General features: G+C 37.6%; 3 protein-coding genes across 3 annotated transcripts in view; 1 reads left to right on the top strand and 2 right to left on the bottom strand.

The window, feature by feature from the left end:
- Positions 1-3,880: 3,880 nt before the first annotated feature.
- LOC107691697 (claudin-18-like) lies at positions 3,881-6,559 on the bottom strand. The gene is made up of 6 exons (XM_016490479.1): positions 6,548-6,559; positions 6,216-6,459; positions 4,548-4,712; positions 4,248-4,404; positions 4,050-4,148; positions 3,881-3,926 (listed from the first exon to the last, which is right to left on the bottom strand). Exons 1-6 carry the CDS (start codon positions 6,557-6,559, stop codon positions 3,881-3,883), a joined length of 723 nt encoding a protein of 240 aa, XP_016345965.1.
- Positions 6,560-8,506: 1,947 nt separating this feature from the next.
- On the bottom strand, positions 8,507-9,136 carry LOC107691708 (transcription factor SOX-14-like). The gene has a single exon (XM_016490490.1). The coding sequence runs from the start codon at positions 9,125-9,127 to the stop codon at positions 8,507-8,509; it is 621 nt and encodes a 206-aa protein (XP_016345976.1). The 5' UTR covers positions 9,128-9,136.
- A 5,245-nt stretch (positions 9,137-14,381) lies between these two features.
- LOC107691715 (septin-2-like) overlaps positions 14,382-19,039 on the top strand; it is a 10,332-nt gene continuing 5,674 nt past the window's right edge. Inside the window, exons 1-5 of the mRNA XM_016490501.1 lie at positions 14,382-14,488; positions 15,607-15,648; positions 15,843-15,957; positions 17,395-17,481; positions 18,724-18,847. Of these exons, the coding sequence (XP_016345987.1) occupies positions 15,625-15,648; positions 15,843-15,957; positions 17,395-17,481; positions 18,724-18,847 (350 nt within the window). The 5' untranslated portion in view covers positions 14,382-14,488; positions 15,607-15,624. The remainder of the gene's footprint in view (positions 14,489-15,606; positions 15,649-15,842; positions 15,958-17,394; positions 17,482-18,723; positions 18,848-19,039) is intronic.

The following is a 19,039-nucleotide window of genomic DNA, read 5'->3' on the forward strand; positions in this document are numbered from 1 at the left end:
ATCTGTGTGTTGTTGTTGTCTCCGTGTACTGGAAGCTTGTGACACTATAACAAATTCCTTGTATGTGCAAACATACCTGGCAATAAAGCTCTTTCTGATTCTGATTCTGATTCATTCTAGTCAAGGTAGCAATTTGAGGGCTGAGCTGGATAGTACTCACCGAGGGTCGTGAGGGACGGATAGGACACGAGCGAATCAAGTGTCCCTGCTCCCCACAATACAGACACAGTCCGGTGGTTATCCTCCGCGAACGCTCCGCATGGGTGAGATGGTACGAATCCACTTGCATGGGTTCTGGTGCTGGAGCCGGTGAGGCGGATGTGCTCGGTGAGGCGGGGGGCCGGATCGGGGGACAGGCCAGGAGATGTTGGGAGATCTTGATAGTCTTTTGAATGAAACTCTCTAATCCCACGGTGTCGTCAAATATCATCATTTGAAGGTGAATGTCTGCGTTCAGCCCTTGCCGGAACGCAGTCAGTAAGGCCACTTCGTTCCATCCACTCGCCACTGCCAGAGTGTGGAATTTAATGGCATACTCGCTCACGGAGGCCTTGTCTTGACGGATACGGAAGAGCTGGTCATGCATAGATATCTCAGCGGCGGTGTGACTAAACACCTCCTTGAAGTGGGTGGTGAACGTAGATAGAGTGCGAAGGGCCTGACTGTTACTTTCCCACATGGACTGGGCCCAGTGAAGAGCGCGGCCAGCGAGATGAGGCTTTATTGAACAGGTGCTGGGAGAGAGAGAGAGATGGAGAGCAAACAGGTTAGAGCAACAGTCTATGGAATGGAAGGAATCGGGCTCACGTGATGACGGGTTCCTTTGTGGATCGAGCTGAAGAGGATGGCACAGAGACAGGAAGGTATCAGGATGGAGTCCGGGTTCAGTGAGTCAGGTAAGGAGTAGCGTAGTGAACTCAAGACCAGACGAAGTGTGACTGCAGTGACTGTGCATTTAAGCTAGTGCTGATGAGGTGGTGACAGGTGCGGCTGATTAGTACTCCGGTGATTGTGAACGGGTGTGTGAGATGATTGGGCCTGACAAGGCTGGACTCTCCCTGACAATATAATGATATAAACATTTTTTCTCACTTTCTAGAATTTCTAGAATCAAGAATTTAGTGATGTGCAGTTGAGAGTAAATGAAAAGAAAACCTTGAACATGTTGAACAAGGATAAGAACAGAACCACCATCAGGTCAACTTCATCTTCAGCTACCTAATACCCATACACTGTAAAATTATATTTTTTGAAGTTGTAAATAAAACAAAGGTCACTAGAGTATGTTTTACAAGAAAATACAATTTCAGTTTTTCTCATGTTTAATTCAGTGTTACTTGCTGTTTCTTCATTAGTGTTTGTGAAATTTATTAGCAATTTCTGAGTGAAAATTGTTTCTACACCAAGTGTTTTTTTCAGTGTAGCTAACATACTGAATAGGTAGACTAAAGCATGTGAGCGGTAATATTTTCTTTTTAGGTTTCCTATGGAAGGAAAGATCAAAAGTAATGACATTGAATTGGTAAGGTTTTGCAATTACGGTTTGGATGTACAGTTTTACCGTTTGATTGCATGGCTTGCATATTTGTTTATTTATTTATGCATGCAGTTGTCTTCTCATCCTAGTCTGATTCAAGCTCAGCTTAGCTGCATCCCCATTCAGGAGTTTGGACTCATACAGGACACTGGGAAAATATTCAGAAATGGAAACCGAATCAGCAGATGTATGTTACTTACATGTCTCTCTTTAAGCTTTTTTTCTCTCTGTCTGATGACATGGCCATGAAAATGCAAATGTGCAATACTTTTTTGTGTAAATTTTTACTTAGCATAGGTTTAACAAAATGCTGCTCTTGATCTCTGCCAGATCTAACTGAGTTTCTCAGTCATCACTCCAAATCGAATTTATCAGCTCAACTCAACTCTTTAATTCTTGCCAAATGTTTTCGAGCCAAATTGTGGGAGAACTCACCTTACGTCTCCAGTCCAGACAGCTTGAGAGGATAGGTCAGGGAGCTCCTATATAAAAATGTTGTGTATTTCTTGTGCTAAATGTGTGTGCTTTTTATATTTGGGGTCTTATTTTCTAGGAATAAGACCTGAATAAATAAATGACAAAATATATATTTTAATCTCATTTGTTTGATTGTGTTGTCTTTGTCAACTTTCAGGACTTTCATGAAAATCTGATGATTTTTTGGGTTATATTTATGCAGAAATATAGACAATTCTAAAGGGTTCACAAACTTTCAAGCAGCACTGTATGTATATATATATATATATATATATATATATATGTATATTTTTATTTTTATTTTTTTCCAGGATCCAACCAATGGCTGTTAACTCTCAAACTGTAAGCACACATAATTACTTTTTTTTTTTTTACATTTCCCTCAAATTGTTCAAGAAGAATATGGTACCAAGTAATTTGCATGTACAGGTGCATCTCAATAAATCAGAATGTCATGGAAAAGTGACATTCTCTGAATGTTTTACCCATTTTAGATCACTCACATGCATTTTTGGAGTAAACTAAACATTACAGGAACTGATATAAGAACATATTAAAACATCTTCACCTTCAGTAACCACTATCACAGGGCCTACATATCCTCCAATCGCGGGTGAACATCGCGATGTAGGGCCTCTGTGAACAGACACAAATGAATGATTGAATCTCTGCATTCCACCGGAAAAACTAAGGTCTCCTATCAACCATGTGAGAGCCGTAAAACATGGTCAGCCCAGGCGCCAATTGTCTCAAATAAGTTCCTGTCCCGCTCAGCTTATCTTTACAAGAAACACAAGGAGAGAGTGATTTACAAAACCACCTCCTGGGTCGGCAAGCACTAAGACAGCAATAACTGACCCTTTGCATCTGGACTCATTTAAGCAACAGAACGTCAGTGTTGTCTCGTGACTGGCTTCAGCATAAATAAACTATCTAATAAACAACAGAACAAAGAACCTGGTATCTGGAAATGTTATTGAGATGCACCTGTATTATTAGAAAAGACCACAGTGATTGTGTTTCAGTCACCATTTGCTAGTTTTATTAATCGTGTCACATGCAGGCAGTGTGCTCAGAATTTAGTATGAAGGCCCTTTCAAACCAGAGTCAAGCCAAAACACCTTCAGTCCAAAGAAGATTAGATTTTTTTCACAGGGACAGAGGCAGCTCTGAAGGAAAACACACCTATTAGCAGGTATTTTAAGAAATAATTAACTGTAATTATCATATTACAGATTTACTGTGTGTTAACATTGTTTAATAATTACAGGGATCACATAAAGGACATCTGCAATGAGACCAGTGTTTTTCTGGGTAAGTCTATGATATGTCCCTATCTAGATAGCTGTAATACACTTTAAGATGTTTATTTCTGTCTTAAAAAATATATCAACCTAGAAAATCAGCAATTAGTTTGACTCTTTTTCCCCTCTCTTCTCCATCCTCTGTAAATTTAATAAATTGTTTTGTGCTCGACCAAGCAAATCAGCTGCATCATGTCAAGTATAATTGGCAAAAGTTTATAAGAATTTTAAACAGCAAATTATTTACAGTGATTAGCTATTGAATCTTAAGTACCTGTGACACTCCCTGTGTCACACACCATATCTGCCCAATTTACCCATATACAATCAAAGACTTTTCAATAGAGACATAACAAATCACTTAACACATTTTAACTGCAATTATCAAAATATCTTCAGCATCCAAAAAGATTACTTCCGTTCGTCAGTGCAAGGAATTACATCTGACATAACTGACAGAAAAAAAAAATATTTCTTTCAGAAAAAAAAATTTCTTTCATTAAATTTGTTGTTGTTCTCCTCTCATCCTCTGAAGGTGACACTCTTCATCTGCCCCACTGCGCTAGGCTGTGGCGTTGTAGATATATCCCTGTCTTGTATCAGTGTTGCTAAAATAGAACATGCTAGTTAGCTTACAACCCGTTAACCTAATATGTGTCACAGAATATTTAGATAGATAGATAGATAGATAGATAGATAGATAGATAGATCTGTGTTGGAATGAAACTTACGTTTCCATTGTTTTGAATGCGATGCATTTCAAAATTCCTCCCAAAATTAACAAAGCTCCACCTACCCAGGCTACATAGAGGGCAGGACCAAATGTGTACCTGACCATTCAAAACAAAGATAGAGATAACAGGAAGTTATGCGTTTAGCACTTTACAGACACCTGTGAATCATATGTGAGTGAAAAAATGTCATCTTACCTGGAAGCAAATGAATTAATTCCTCCCGTGTCCATGCCCATGCCATTCCCACATTGTATTCCTTCCTTCTCTCCTTGCTTTTGATTGTATTGGGTCATCATGAAACTGGCCACTATTTGATCAGCATACACTGATGATCCAGAAATATCAAAAATGCCTGAAAAGAACAAAGATTATGTGGGCCATGTGTATTATAATGGGAATTATTGTGACAATAACAGTTTGTAAACATAATAGAAACAAATTGAAAGATCAGTGGGGTTTAGTTTAGATACTGAGTAATAATAAGCTTTTGATTACCAGCAATGATAAACAAAATCCCTGCGCTTAGCATCAGTTTGGCCTTGGTCAATAGATCCATACATCTCATATTGAGGCACTTTAGGCAGAAGAATCCAATGAATACTGCAATCACACCTACTAAAATTGCTACTATCATCAGAGCTCTTATAGCCTGAAGGATTCCTGAAAAAAATACAGGGGAAAAAAAACAGAATATTAGAAGGTCATTAAAGTCTTTGAGTTGATGCTTTTTGTTTAATTTCATCCTAAACTTATTGTTATAGTGATAGTTCATCCAAAAATGTAAATTCTGCCATTTACTCACTCTCATGTCATTACAAACCTGTATGATTTTCTTTCTTCTGTGGAACACAAAGAAGATATTTTGAAGTGTTGGATTCCATTGATTATGTGGTCAAAAAATATAATGGAAGTTAATGAGAATTGAAACTGTTTGGTTACTAACATTTTGTTGTTGTTCCACACAATGGTGGTGAGTATATAATGACAGAATTTTCTTTTTTGGGTGAATTGTCCCTTTAAGTATGGATTTGAGCAGATGACAACACCTCTTCAGAGACTTGGAAAAAAAACTAAATATTAAAAATCGTTTAACGTTGCTTATTGTCCTTCACTGTTAGACTAGCAGTTCCCAAACAGTGCACAGCCACACAACAAGAAATGTTTAGTGAAAAAAAATATCAACACTTCCAGCCGGGGCGGATTTAGTGATTTGGGGGCCCCAGGCAAAATATAGGAATCAGGCCCTATATATTTGCACAAATTTAAAAATTTGATGAGATGAAAAGGGATGAGGTGGAAGTATAAATTATGATATTAATTTAAAACGGGGTTATGGGGGTGGATTTTCGCATTGGTCTGAACAAAAACTGCAGATGGGATTATTGAAAATGCACATTCATTCTCTGCCAGCAGGATGTGCTTTTGGAACATCAGAAATACAGCGGTTTCCCCGATAACGGCTGTAAACAAAGCAGGGCTCCACTCATAACCGCTACTTTATCAGATAAAAGTCCGTACCATTCAGAGATTCATTCATATAAAAACTTGAATTAGTGAGAATGAGAAAAATATAGCCTATATTGAGGAGGAAAGTCCACCGATGAGTTACCAGCATAAGCCTGTGTGCCAAAGGTTGTCTAATTCTAAACTTTAAAATACACTTATTGTAGTTATTTTAACTACAAATTTAAATGAAAATGAAAAAATAATGAAATGGAAATGATACATTTACACACCTAAGGATTATATCAACCAAACAAGTAACTGCAGATGCGTCCTCTACTTGGGTCCTTCTCATAAATGAGTAAGCGGCATTTAAAACAATAAACATATAATATGCACTGTTGCACAATATTTAATTACAGCTTCAGATACATGATAATTTAATTTGCTACAAGCAGGATACACGAGAAGTGTGTTCAACTCGGTTGTCGTGGTGATAAACACTGTAAAAAGCAACCATTCTCATGTCAGCGCTTAATGCGCATCTCGTATATGAAAAGCATTTTAGGGGGCCCTTGGCTTTTGGGGGCCCAAGGTGGTCACCTACCTTTGCCTAATGGGTAAGTCCACCTCTGCTTCCGTCTCAATGTTAGGTTCAGAAATAGACTTGGATGTCATTTTTTGGGTTTGTACACAGAAAATCTCATTATGTCAACCTACTCGAGTAGCTCAGGTAGCTGTAGAGAGGTTGGCACTCAGTGAGTCCAGACTGGGACACCTTACAGTCCTTCCACAGGCCCTTATAATGGTGGATGGGAGTTGCCTGGTGCTCCTGCTGGTCTTCATTGCACCAAACATCCATAAATGTGGCAGCAAGAACTCCAACTGTACCGATGGCGCCTGCTACAAAACCTGTGGTCTGCAGTGCTGTGGCACTCATTCTGCTTCTGTCTTCGTTTCTTGTCTAGGATCTTGTGAAGTTGGTGGTGACAAGTGTTGAGCTTTACTGAGGTTTGACAGGTGAGACTGCTTTTTAAAGTGTGAAGGCTCACATGCACACTCATAAAGTGATGCTTGTGATAAGCATTGAGTTGTCATAGTTCCACCTACTTTTCAACAGAAATATAAAAGGAGTACTAAAAAGAGTCATCATAAGCACCATCTGTCTGAGCACTAACACAAATTATCCCTGAGGTCACTTGATGTGTAATATCTAAGAACAGTTCAGACAGGCCTTACAATGCACACCTAATTATTAGATCAATTTGACTTCGTGAGTAAACTGTTCGTTCAAGATGAAGTCTTTTCTTTGCCTTTTCTTCACCTCTGATTGTTCCTCTGCTTAATACTTCACCGTTACTGATGCATGAAGAATCAGCAGATGATGAGAGAGTCTGATAACAATGAGTAATTAATGACATTTGTGAGGACAGCCAAGAAAATGTGAGACATTGTGGAATGGGCAAGGATTAAAAAATGTTTTATAGCATTTAATTGCATGTGGTGTGGTAAGGTGCATGTGATAAGATGTATAGGACTGTACATCATCCAATAAATTATGAAAAAACAACGAACAACTTTATGATTGTGCATGATATCATGTAGTTGTAGCTTGTTTATTATAGTTCATCATTTGGATATGTTCCAGGATATTTGGATATGTTATATATAAAGTTCTTTAGAGAGAAATTACGTTATTTGAACTATATATATATATATATATATATCACCTGTACGTATGTTAGATGAATTATGTAGAAATGGTTTAAATTTGTCAAATGTACTGCCTCAAATGATTTCCACCTGTCCCACCTTTTGTCGTTCTATTAATTCTCATATTACAATGACACATATTCATAAATTATCAATACAGACGAAAAAAAATGGAATTCTGGAAAAACAATAGGAGGTTGTTTCCAAAATAACCCATAGAGCTTTAATTAGGCTAAATATGCAACCCTGGCAGTCTCTATATTTGTTATTTATTACATTGGACAGAGGCAGAGGACAGATAAATGACAAGGAGATGAAATAACGTGAAAAATATTTTAGGCTATAGGAGGGAGAAAAAAAACAGTGGCAAAAGCACAAAGGCAATGCAAATAAACTGCACTTGTTGAAACCAGGGAATGCCAAAATCTGCCTTTATTATACAAAACGGAACAGACAAACATTTACTAGACAATTGACAATTTGTTCACAATTAAAAAGTTAATGATACAATGTTTTTTCCCCCTTAAGGATTTCAGTCACAGCTTTTGAATGCTGTCACAGGATGTTTCATATATGAATCATAAGACTAATATCAATCAAAGGTCAAATACTGTGACTTTTTAGTTATCAAATTAAATTTAAGTAAAAATGACTTCTGTTATGTTGTATAATATTAAAATATTATGTATAAAGTAAGTTGACAGTTTATTTTGAATAAACAAATGTTTTATTTGAGATGTGCATGCTGTAGTTACTGCTAAAAATACAGATACTGGACATTTTTAACAAATCAGCAGGTCATATTAAAGTAGTAACATCGTGTATATAGCCTATAGGCTATATTTAAATATATATTTGTATTTTTGTTGTTTTTGGCAATTCAGCATGTAGAAAATGTATTTTAATGAGTTAATCGCTCCATTCAGTTATATACACATTTTCAAGCAAAAATAAAATGTCAATATACAAACACTATTCAAATCATCACTCCATGTCTGGCATTTAATTGTGGTCAAATTCATCTTTGGCTCTGAACAGTAAGTAATTAATTATATTATTTTTTATTATTACAATAATACCAAATGGTCTTTATAAATGAACGTGAAAACAAATGTGAGATCCCAAACAAACAAATAAATAAATAAAATTACTATTATTAGGCTAATAAAAATAGTTAAATGTATTTTAATCAACATTTATAAAAGCTGCACTTGAACTTAAACTGAGAAAAGACCAATCGATTTCTCTCTTGAAAAAAAAAACCCGCATACGATACTAATGACATTTTAATGACTGAGTCACAGCGCTGTAGAGCTGTTTGCAGTCTTGCTCATACCTGGAAACACTATATAGGCAACTGGAGGTGTTAGACTGGAAGAAGGCCAGGGCGAACAGTTACGGGGCAGCAGGTATCCGGGGTTTGGAGACAGGTGAGTGTGCGCGTACTGACCGGAGCATCCCAGACTCCCGAAGGACCTGTGTCCACTCTGATAGCTAAAAGCTGGAGAAAAAGCCAACGAGCCCGGGGTTAAAGCAAGTTTTTCATGTCGAAAAGCAGTTGACAGGCTCGGCTCCATGATAGGATGTTGCATGGACGCAGCTGAATGAAGGGGTCGTGGTTTGTCCAGATTTGAGACAGCTTGAAATTCTCGCTCGCCGTGATGCGGTAAAGACAACAGCGTGTCCTTCCTCAACAGTCCTTTAGGTTTGCGTCTTGGTCGGTATTTGTAGTCTGGATGCTCTCTCATGTGTTGGGCGCGTAGTCTTTTAGCCTCGTCGATGTAAGGTCTTTTTTCAGTCTCAGAGAGCAGCTTCCACTCGGCGCCGAGTCTCTTGCTGATCTCAGAGTTGTGCATCTTTGGGTTCTCCAGTGCCATCTGTCTTCTCTGACCTCGCGACCAGACCATGAACGCGTTCATTGGTCTCTTGATGTGCACCATGGGCTGCTTCACCATGTTCCTCGAGTTCATTTGCTGCTTTGCGTCACGGAATAATAATAATAAAAAAAGTTGCTATAACACCTGAAAGTATATTAAAATCATCTGTGGAAAGAGAGGGTTCCTCCTCTGATGAGGGGAGGTGAGATGTGCAGCGGTGTTTAAAAGGCAGGATTTTTTTTTTTTTTTTTGCCACTGAAACTGAAGTGTGTGAGAACGACTGCTTGGTTTTGTGAGATGTTTGTTTCAAATCTCTGAGAGTTTCAAAGAAAGCTTTGCAGCGAGGACACATCATAACCCCTCGCGCCCAATCAGCGCTTGAGCGACATAATACAGTTACAATGACACCAGAAAACAGTGATTTCTGCAAAAAGGGGACTCAATGAAATGAAAATGACTTTAAAGCTGCCTATACAAATTTAGGTAAGCCGCTCTCTCAAAACACACACACACACACACACACACACACACACACACATAGCCTTGATATTACAGAGCGAGGACTCGACAACACTAGCTGTCCTTGGTGCTGACAGATTATTTACAACAAAAGCTGTCGTAGGCATAACATGTCCATAAGTTTTATTTTTAATCAACAATTTAAAAGTTATATGAATGCATAAGGGGAAATGTGCCACAACCATTTCCTTTACAACCTTTTTTCTTTTAATCACCTTCTTGCCTTGGTCAGTGAATTTCACATGCCCCTGCAGAGTGAATGAATTTTTAAGAATGAAAGTACAAACATTTCACTTAAATTCATAATAATGATAAAATGTCAAGTATTTCATGTCAAAATACCCATTTACGCCCAGAAGGATACTGAAGCATTTGCAACATTTATAATGTTACAAAAGAAATAAAAGGTTTTCTGTCAAACTTTCTATTCATCAAAGAAGCCTGGAAAAATTATCACGGTTTCCACAAAAACATTAAGCAGTTTGCACCTACTAAACCGGATGCTTCTGTTTTCAATATTGATAATGACAAGAAATGTTTCTTGAGCAGCAAATCAGCATAGGGTGATTTGTGAAGGATCATGTGACACTGAAGATGCTGATGTTGAAAATGAAGCTAAAAATTCAGCTTTGCCATCACAATAATAAATTACATTAAGGAAAACAGTTACTTTAAATTGTAATAATATTTTGCAATATTACTGTTTTTAATGTATTTTTCATCAAATAAATATAGCCTTGGCATATAAGAGACTTTTTTCAAAAACATTTAAAAAAATGTAATATTTCCTGTTTGCTTTCACAGTTAATTATGGTGCTAAATTTGTCACACAATTATTTGCTACTAGCTGTAACATTTTTAAGGTTTTTTTCCTTTTATCTAAACAGCTGTGGGGGCAAAAACAAAAGTGTTGCGTTTATCATTTTGTTCAGTGTATTTGGATGCATTCTACACTCTCAGAAAGAGAAATTAAGTGCGCATGGTAATATGTTCCCAGTGGAGAGTGATTAGCAAGACTATAGTTGCCAACAGCACAAATTGACCAGCATAATCTGTTTTTCCTTCAAGCAAAAGTGATACTGTACCCCAGGACCCAAAATATCATTTCTTTTATATATCATGTCAGAGTATCTTTTCAAATGTATAAGGAATAGATGGAACATGCAGTGCTTGAGGAAAAGACATTGTCAGGTACAAAAGGAGAGTGTCCAGGAGATGGAAAGATGCTTATGAAAGGAAGAGATAGTTTTATTATACAGACAAATATAAACAGACAGCAGTACCCAGTGAAAAAAACATTGTCTGCACTTTCATCTTTTTATGCATTCTTTTCTCTGCATTTATCTAAATGAGGGTCGAAAGGAAAAAATTAAATTCAATTAAATCCCCACCACTCAGGAGGATTGACACATATCTACATTATTACATTATCTATAATAATAATAATAAATTAATAATAATTAAAATAATAATTAATAAAATGTATATAGCCTAATAGATTAAAAAATGGAAAGTAACAAAATACACTGTAATAAACTGTACTCAAATGTGAGAAAAATATGAATATGTAAATGGTAAAGCTTGCATTTTTGTGAATATAAACATTTACATGCAAAAAAATAAATGCACACACATATACCTGTACATAAATACATACATGCACACGATATGCCCCAAAAATCCTTTGACCACTCAAAATTCTTTCGAGCAATTTCTACACTATGTTTTCTGAATGTTGCATGAATCTGTTAACAGACATTTAAGCATGAAATAAAACTCTGATTACTCTCGAACCTTCTTTGGTGTAGTAAAGAGCTAGTGATACCTTCAAGCGGTGCATTTTGAAAACCTCTTCCAGAGCAATCCTCCAGATTTCCTCTGCTCTGGGGGATAAAGCTTGTGCTTATTTTAATCATATTTGAGAAGTCAAGCTTTGCTTTAATAGCCTCTCATGGAAATACTGGTGGTAAAAATGTGTTGGAGGAATGAAGGAGACAGCACAAATCCTGAGAGGTGCCATGATCTATAGCCACTCTGTCACCCCTGTGAAATTAATACTGGAGATAAAGCCCCAAATCACAGCAGTCAGCAGTCAGTTAGAGACATTTGCAATAAGGCATTTCTGCGAAAAGCACTAAATGCAGGCTAAAGACTTCACATGTACCACAGCAAATTAAACGGAGCTTTTACGTGAAAGATGCCCTGTAAGCATTGCAATACTAACTCAGTGTGAGTTGATGGGTGATGTAGTTCAGAATGCAGAGATGCAGTTTTTTTTGGTGTCACATATCAGTGTCATTTGTGATTACAGTTAAATATTTAATCCAGAAGGTCTCATTTATTTTCAATACCTCTACAAGAATCTTTGTTGCTGTATATCATGTTACATGCGTTGATATGTATGACCCTGTTTTATTAAGAAAAATATATATTTAGTAAATGTACACAGTTTTTGGATGCAATTTTCTGTCTTACAAGGTATTTTTGTGTGCGTGTGAGACAGAAAGAGAGAATAATGTCTGATAATCTTTAGCATTTGTCATATTCTAATGTCTGTAACTATAAGACCGTTAAAGTACAGGTGGCAGTTGTTTGAGAAAACTGTTAATATTAGCCTACATTTACTCATAACAAGAAAAAAGTTATCATCATGCATTATTAGTATGCATTAATAAAATTAAATTGACATTTAAAAATAAAAATCCAAACAACTGCAACGAGAGTGTTTTTAACGTATTTTCAGTGACTTCCTGTGACTTTTAATACCTTTGTTTTTCTGTGAAATTCATAATGACTAACTCTCTACCTTTTATCACCACTAGAGGTCACTGCCAATCCAAAATTTGATATCTGTAAGATTCTAAATATAGCGCCTACAGTATACATGTGCTTTAAACCATTGACGATACATTGGATGCTCACAAAATTTTATTTGGCTGTATTATGTCTTAAATGTTATTATGTGCTCTTTATATGCTGTTGTTGAGTCCTGTCATGATGATCAAACGTTTAATGCTTTTGTCCTCTTGAAATCCGATATTGCATCTAGAGCAGGGGTGTCAAACTCAGTTCCTGGAGGGACGGAGCCCTGCAGAGTTTTGTTCCGACCCTGCTCCAACACGCCTACCATGTAGTTTTCAAAAAAGCCTAGAGCAGCGGTTCCCAACCCTGGTCCTGGAGGCACCCCAACACTGCACGTCATGATGATCAAACGTTTAATGCTTTTGTCCTCTTGAAATCCGATATTGCATCTAGAGCAGGGGTGTCAAACTCAATTCCTGGAGGGACGGAGCCCTGCAGAGTTTTGTTCCGACCCTGCTCCAACACGCCTACCATGCAGTTTTCAAAAAAGCCTAGAGCAGTGGTTCCCAACCCTGGTCCTGGAGGCACCCCAACACTGCACATTTTGCATATCTCCTTTCTCTGACACGCCAGTTTCAGGTCTTGGAGTCTCTACTAATGAGCTGATGACCTGAATCAGGTGTGTTTGATTAAGGAGACATGCAAAACGTGCAGTGTTGGGGTGCCTCCAGGACCAGGGTTGAGAACCACTGGCCTAGAGGACTTGATTAGTTGGATCAGGTGTGTTTAATTAGGGTTGAATCTAAACTGTGCAGGGCTCCAGCCCTCCAGGAATTGAGTTTGACACCCCTGATCTAGAGGATCTACTGAATTAAATGTAGTGTGGCTTAACCAGTTGTTTTAAAATTTGTTATGCAATTAGAACAATATTTGAGAAGGGTCTGGCTGCAGACTTGCACTTGGGTGGAAAATACTATATACATAGTCATTATTTTAATAAACTGTATATTGAATTTGATATTTTAATAGCCTCTTGATACATTAAGCCATATTAAGTGTTTATGTTTTTCTACGGGAGGAAAAAGCTTAACAAGAGACTTTGTGCATTGCGTTCATATTCTGCTGTTCTGTGGCCACGGATTTGCAGGTCTTGTCTTTTTCTTGCAGGACCATGTACGTTATAGTACTAAATTAGTTTTAATCATTAAATCACCACCACAGCGTCTTGTCTCCATTGGCAACACGCACGATTTGTGTCGATTGCAAGTGACGTCGCAGGTAGCGGAGCATGCAAGTGCCGATTGCAAGTGACATTGTAATTTAGTTTATTTTTTCTTGTCTTCACCACCTGGCTACTGTTGTAAAATGTTGAGAGATTAAAAAAAAAAAAATCAATAAATAGAACAAAATAAAAAATAAAGACTGCAAGTGACGTCACTTGCGGAAGTGCAAGTCTGACAGTGCAAGTGCAAGTCTGCAGCCAGAACCTGTTGCAATATTTAGAGCTGAAATCTTAAAATATTAAACAAAATACTACACATATTATTTATCAATTTTTATCTCCATGTAATGAAATCTGAAGAAGGAATCAAGTAGAAACCCAGAAAATATAATAATCCTATTTTAGTTTTATGTTTTGATAAGTACAGTTTTGTGCATAATTTTAAGTCTGTAAGCAACATTTATAATTATCTTCAATATGGAACTGCGACGAGATGGTCCTCACTGCAGAACACAAGATCCAGGGGGCGTGGTTGGATCCAGATCCAACTCCTCCCACCTTACATGTACCTAAACCTACCCGTCTCCACCCCCTGATCCCTAAACCCACCCATCTCCACCCCTAAACCTACCAATCTCCACCCCCTAGATGTGGATCCAACCACGCCTCCTGGAGTGAGGGGCTACTGAAGGCTGCGACGGGACTTTTATTTTGAAACAACGACACTTTTTCACGTTTCTTACTTCACGCTTGTGCTTTGCTGTCGGCATTTAGTGAGAGTTCCGGAATCTCAGGAATTTGGTCTGTTCGTCTCCTCAACCTCCTGCGCTAGCGAACTCAAGATTTTCTGCGACTGAAAGGTAGATTGAATCCATTTACTCAAGTCATTTCTGTGGTCAGATCACAGGTCAGGTTTTATCTGATGCGTGACTTCTGCTTCTCTGAAGATTAGCGTGTCACTCGCTCGTAACCTCTGAATGAGCTCCGTTAACAGAGGTGTGTCACTAAAGAGAAATCAAACCCCACAATCCTACATCAACCAGCAACAACATTTACATTACAGATTTTCACTTTTCACGCGATAATCTTAATCAAATATGTGTGTTTTCCCTTGCCAAAGTCGGGTTCTGTTTACGTACTGGGGGAACTTATAAAGCTACATTAAACAATAACGTTACTATTGTTGTTCTGTTCGAATAAATCGCAAACTCATATCAGCATTAACCATTTCATTTTTTATACTGTACGACTGCAGATTGTTAAAATTTATTGATTTAGAATTTCGTCATGTTTGAGTCTCAAACAAGAATATATAACTTTTTCCCTGTGTGTGTGTGTGTGTGTGTGTGTATATGTGTGTGTGTATATATATGTGTGTGTGTGTGTATATATGTGTGTGTGTGTATATATATGTGTGTGTGTATGTGTGTGTGTGTGTGTTTTACAGCCTAATAACAATGTTACACCTTGGCATAACCAGAAAAATGTTTGTTCATGATAAAAAACTGAAGGAGTAAAGTTATTGAAGGAGTAAAATATATTTTTAGGTTATTGTAATGTTTGTTTTCTCTTATTTTAATTCTCAAAGTCATCTCGAGGCCCCTGGTAGAAAATCTCTGCTCTAATTAAATAAATATTTGAACTGCATTCAACAAATAAATGGGCATCTAAATAACTGCTTTATTTGAATTTAAAATGAGTAAACATAGCCTAGATTTTAGGGCTCTGAACTTAAAATGGCTGGTGCAGGGTTGTGGTGAGACTGATGCTTGCAGACAGGAACCGACTTCCTGTTCCTGTAGCACTGTGAAAGCTTTTTATCGACAGCTTTCTCGTGCATGTAAGTTCAACTGATCAACAAGATCATCACTTTTTTTTTTTTAAGTTAACACCTATAGTTGTTTTTTAATGTTAGATGGTTACATCTATATTGAAAATAAGCCTGTTTTAAAAAAAAAAAATCTTTATATTTTTGCAGGTTTGGTTCGAGCTCAAAATGTCTCAAGCTGATAAAATGAAGGTAAGGAAATGAGAGCAGATGGGTGGATGTTGCGCAGTTTTAGTTTCATGTAGAGATTGATGTGCAAGGAAACTGGGCGTGTTCAGAAAATGTTCTAAGCTCTGTATTTAATTGCTTTTAAGAGAATCAAGTTTTTCAGATAGCAGTGTATTAAGACTTATTAAATGTGCATGTTCTGTTCCCTTTTTTGTCAGCAAGGGCAGTTAACAAACCCAGAGACTCCTGGGTATGTGGGATTTGCGAATTTGCCAAATCAGGTACATCGGAAATCAGTAAAAAAGGGCTTTGAGTTCACTCTCATGGTGGTGGGTAAGTAATGTTGATGTGATGTTTTGAATGTGCCTCATAAACTTTAAAATATCGCCAATAAACACTAATCACAATCTTGAACAACTCCACTGTTGTTTGTATAATCTAAATTCTCTCTCCCATCAATCATCCCTCTCAGCTAAAGATTACAAATTATTCCCATTATGTCAACCAAAACACAATGGCTCTCATTCACTGACCATGTGCACGCTACAAATTTGTGCATGAAAACTTTCACAAACAAATCATGATTCTCTAATAACTTTTGTACTAAAATTTATTCTAAATTTAGAGAAAACGTAGGAACAACTGAAATCACATAAGATTTTTTTTATTTTTTAGTATATTAAAGTATATTTTATAAAGTATACTTTATCATAGATTAAAAAAGAAAAGCGGTGTTATAGTTCAAGCTGCCGGTTTCCTTTGCATAAAAATGTACAGTTGTCTAATCTCATTAAAGTCGACATTAAATGAAAACTCCCCGTTATCTAAATGTGTATAATTGATCTTATTGTGACCAAGTAATCCAGCTCACGTTCATCTCCCTCCATTTTTGTGTACATCACCCACATCTCAAAATCCATTTAACAACCGATGCGTAGAACCAAGTCCCTGACATTTTTTCTTTTTTAATAATCTGTTACTCTCAGATGTATGTCACAATACGGAAGAAAATATCTGTCGCTACTTTTGTTTCATCGCAATTTTAACATTAGAATCAGCTTAAGAACAAACGCAGATGTTTTGAATTAAGTTCTCCTGTGCATATAAATATGAACAATCTGTGCGATTATTAGTGAATTTCCAATGTTCCCTTGCTATGTATATTTTGAAGAATATATAAGCAATACACCATTATTTTTCCCAGTGCAATTTATATTATAATTTATAACAAAGAGAAACTGTTCAAGTCTGTCTTTTTTTTCTGCAGTATTTGCGTAAAATTTGCAGCGGAACATATAGAGAAATGACACATTCTAGAAACATCATGGATGATCCATATTTGGAGGGGAAACACATTTTAGTAGTAGAAAACGTAGTACTTCATGTTTGAATGGTTATTGCGTAGTGAAATGGACTGTGGGAACAAATTTGGCTAAACCACAGTGATGATGAATCCTAGTTTTTTTTTAAGGCAGCTGGGACTCTCCCCTCAGCCCTGTGTGTGTGTGTGTGTGTGTTGTACAGTCATCCCATCGTCTTAAAATAAATCACAGAGGAATGCAGAACCTCCAACCTTTCACTGCTGGAAGGCTGCTTGACTGAGACGTATAACTGACTAGAGGAACAGATAATTGCATAAAATGCTTATGTCCATGATGTTTGCTTTGACATCACGCTGTTTATTCTTTGCAAAGGGAAATGCAGTCAAAGTGTTTTTGTAGTTGATCTGATGATTTAGTGTTTCCTCATTAGCACTTCTGCTGTTTTCAGGTGAGTCCGGTTTGGGGAAGTCCACGCTGATCAACAGTTTGTTCCTCACTGATCTCTACCCAGAGAGGGTCATTCCTGGTGCTGCAGGTGAGAGTTTCAAAACTGAGGAAGTTACATCAGATGTTCCTGGGTGTCCGCGGGGTCTTAAAAAGTATTAAAAGTTGATCAATCAATTTAGAGAAAATGAAGGCCCTTAATAAGTATTAAAAAGTCTTAAATGCCATTTTCCAAGGTATTAAATTGAGTATCATCTTTTCATTATGTATATTTGACAGAATAGTGGGGTTCTGTGTAGTTTATTTATGGAATCCCGCAAGATTTGACTTCATCTGTTACGGCGCTCACTGACTGACTGCGCCGCTGCGTGATAGCGCGGGGCTTGTTGATCCCGCTCACGCTGAACTTCTGACCATTACCGCATGCTCCCATCCGCTCCTGCGATTTTTGTGTGCGCTCCCGCAAACATTCTAATATTGTATATTATTTTCGCGCATCAGGGCGCCGCTATCAATATGTGGCGTATTTAAACCCCTTTTGAATGAGCGCCAGCGGTCTTAGTTCACTTTCACTTTCGATTTCGCGATCGCGCGCGCAGTGTGTACAGGCGGGCGTACACGGTGCGATTTTTGCTGTCGTACGAGCTCGCAGGCAATTTTTTTTCTCTCGGGAGAAAATCGCAGATGCTCGCATGGTCGCGGCTCGTACCGTGTGAGAAGAATTACGGGCATGGGCTTGGGATGCTTAATTAAAATTATGTAATAGTTGTGATCATTATTTTACCTTCCATGATCATTCAGACTTGATCAGGTGCAGTACTGACACTCTGTCAAGTCTGCATCAAATCAAGCACTCCGTAATCACAGGTAAACTGTCTGATCAGTCAGATGTTTGTCATGAGAAGTGTTCCACAAAAGAGCTATGGTTTGCAGACAGTTATAAGAGTTGATGTTACAAATACGTCTTTTGAATATACTGTGTGAACTCAAAGTAAGTCTGTTTAGTTGTGCTATCTTACAATCAATATATAGTAAATGTAAGTTAAAGTGTCGCCGATGTAACCGGTTAAAACTTGGAGTGGTGATGAGGTCTTAAAATGTATGGAAAGAGTCTTAAAAAAGGTCTTAAAAGGTATTAAATTTAACTCCATGATTCCTGTATATACCCTGTGTTCAGATATCTAAGCATATTCTGATCAGAAAGTGTAAAATATGGCCTGGTGAACATCCGTGGCCTGATGTTTATGAGGCAGTTTTGCACAGAAGGAAGGATCTCGGCCTTGTTTTTTGAGCCTCCTCTGATGTATCTTTTACATGTGCTCTTGTCATACAGAGAAGATTGAGCGCACGGTTCAGATCGAGGCCTCAACTGTGGAGATTGAGGAGCGTGGAGTGAAGCTGCGTCTCACTGTGGTCGACACGCCTGGATACGGTGATGCCATCAACAGCCAGGACTGGTGAGGTTTGCTTTGGTGGTCATTAGAAATATTGGAAAATGCTCAGTACACATATAGTCGTCATTATACATTGTTTTGCTTCAGAACTGTATCTTTAAAGGGGTCATATGATGCGATTTCAAGTTTTCCTTTCTCTTTGGAGTGTTACAAGCTGTTCGTGAATAGATAAGATCCCTGAAGTTGCAAAGACTA

This window comes from Sinocyclocheilus anshuiensis, unplaced genomic scaffold, assembly GCF_001515605.1.
Source record: "Sinocyclocheilus anshuiensis isolate Anshui unplaced genomic scaffold, SAMN03320099.WGS_v1.1 scaffold842, whole genome shotgun sequence".
NCBI lineage: Eukaryota > Metazoa > Chordata > Actinopteri > Cypriniformes > Cyprinidae > Sinocyclocheilus > Sinocyclocheilus anshuiensis.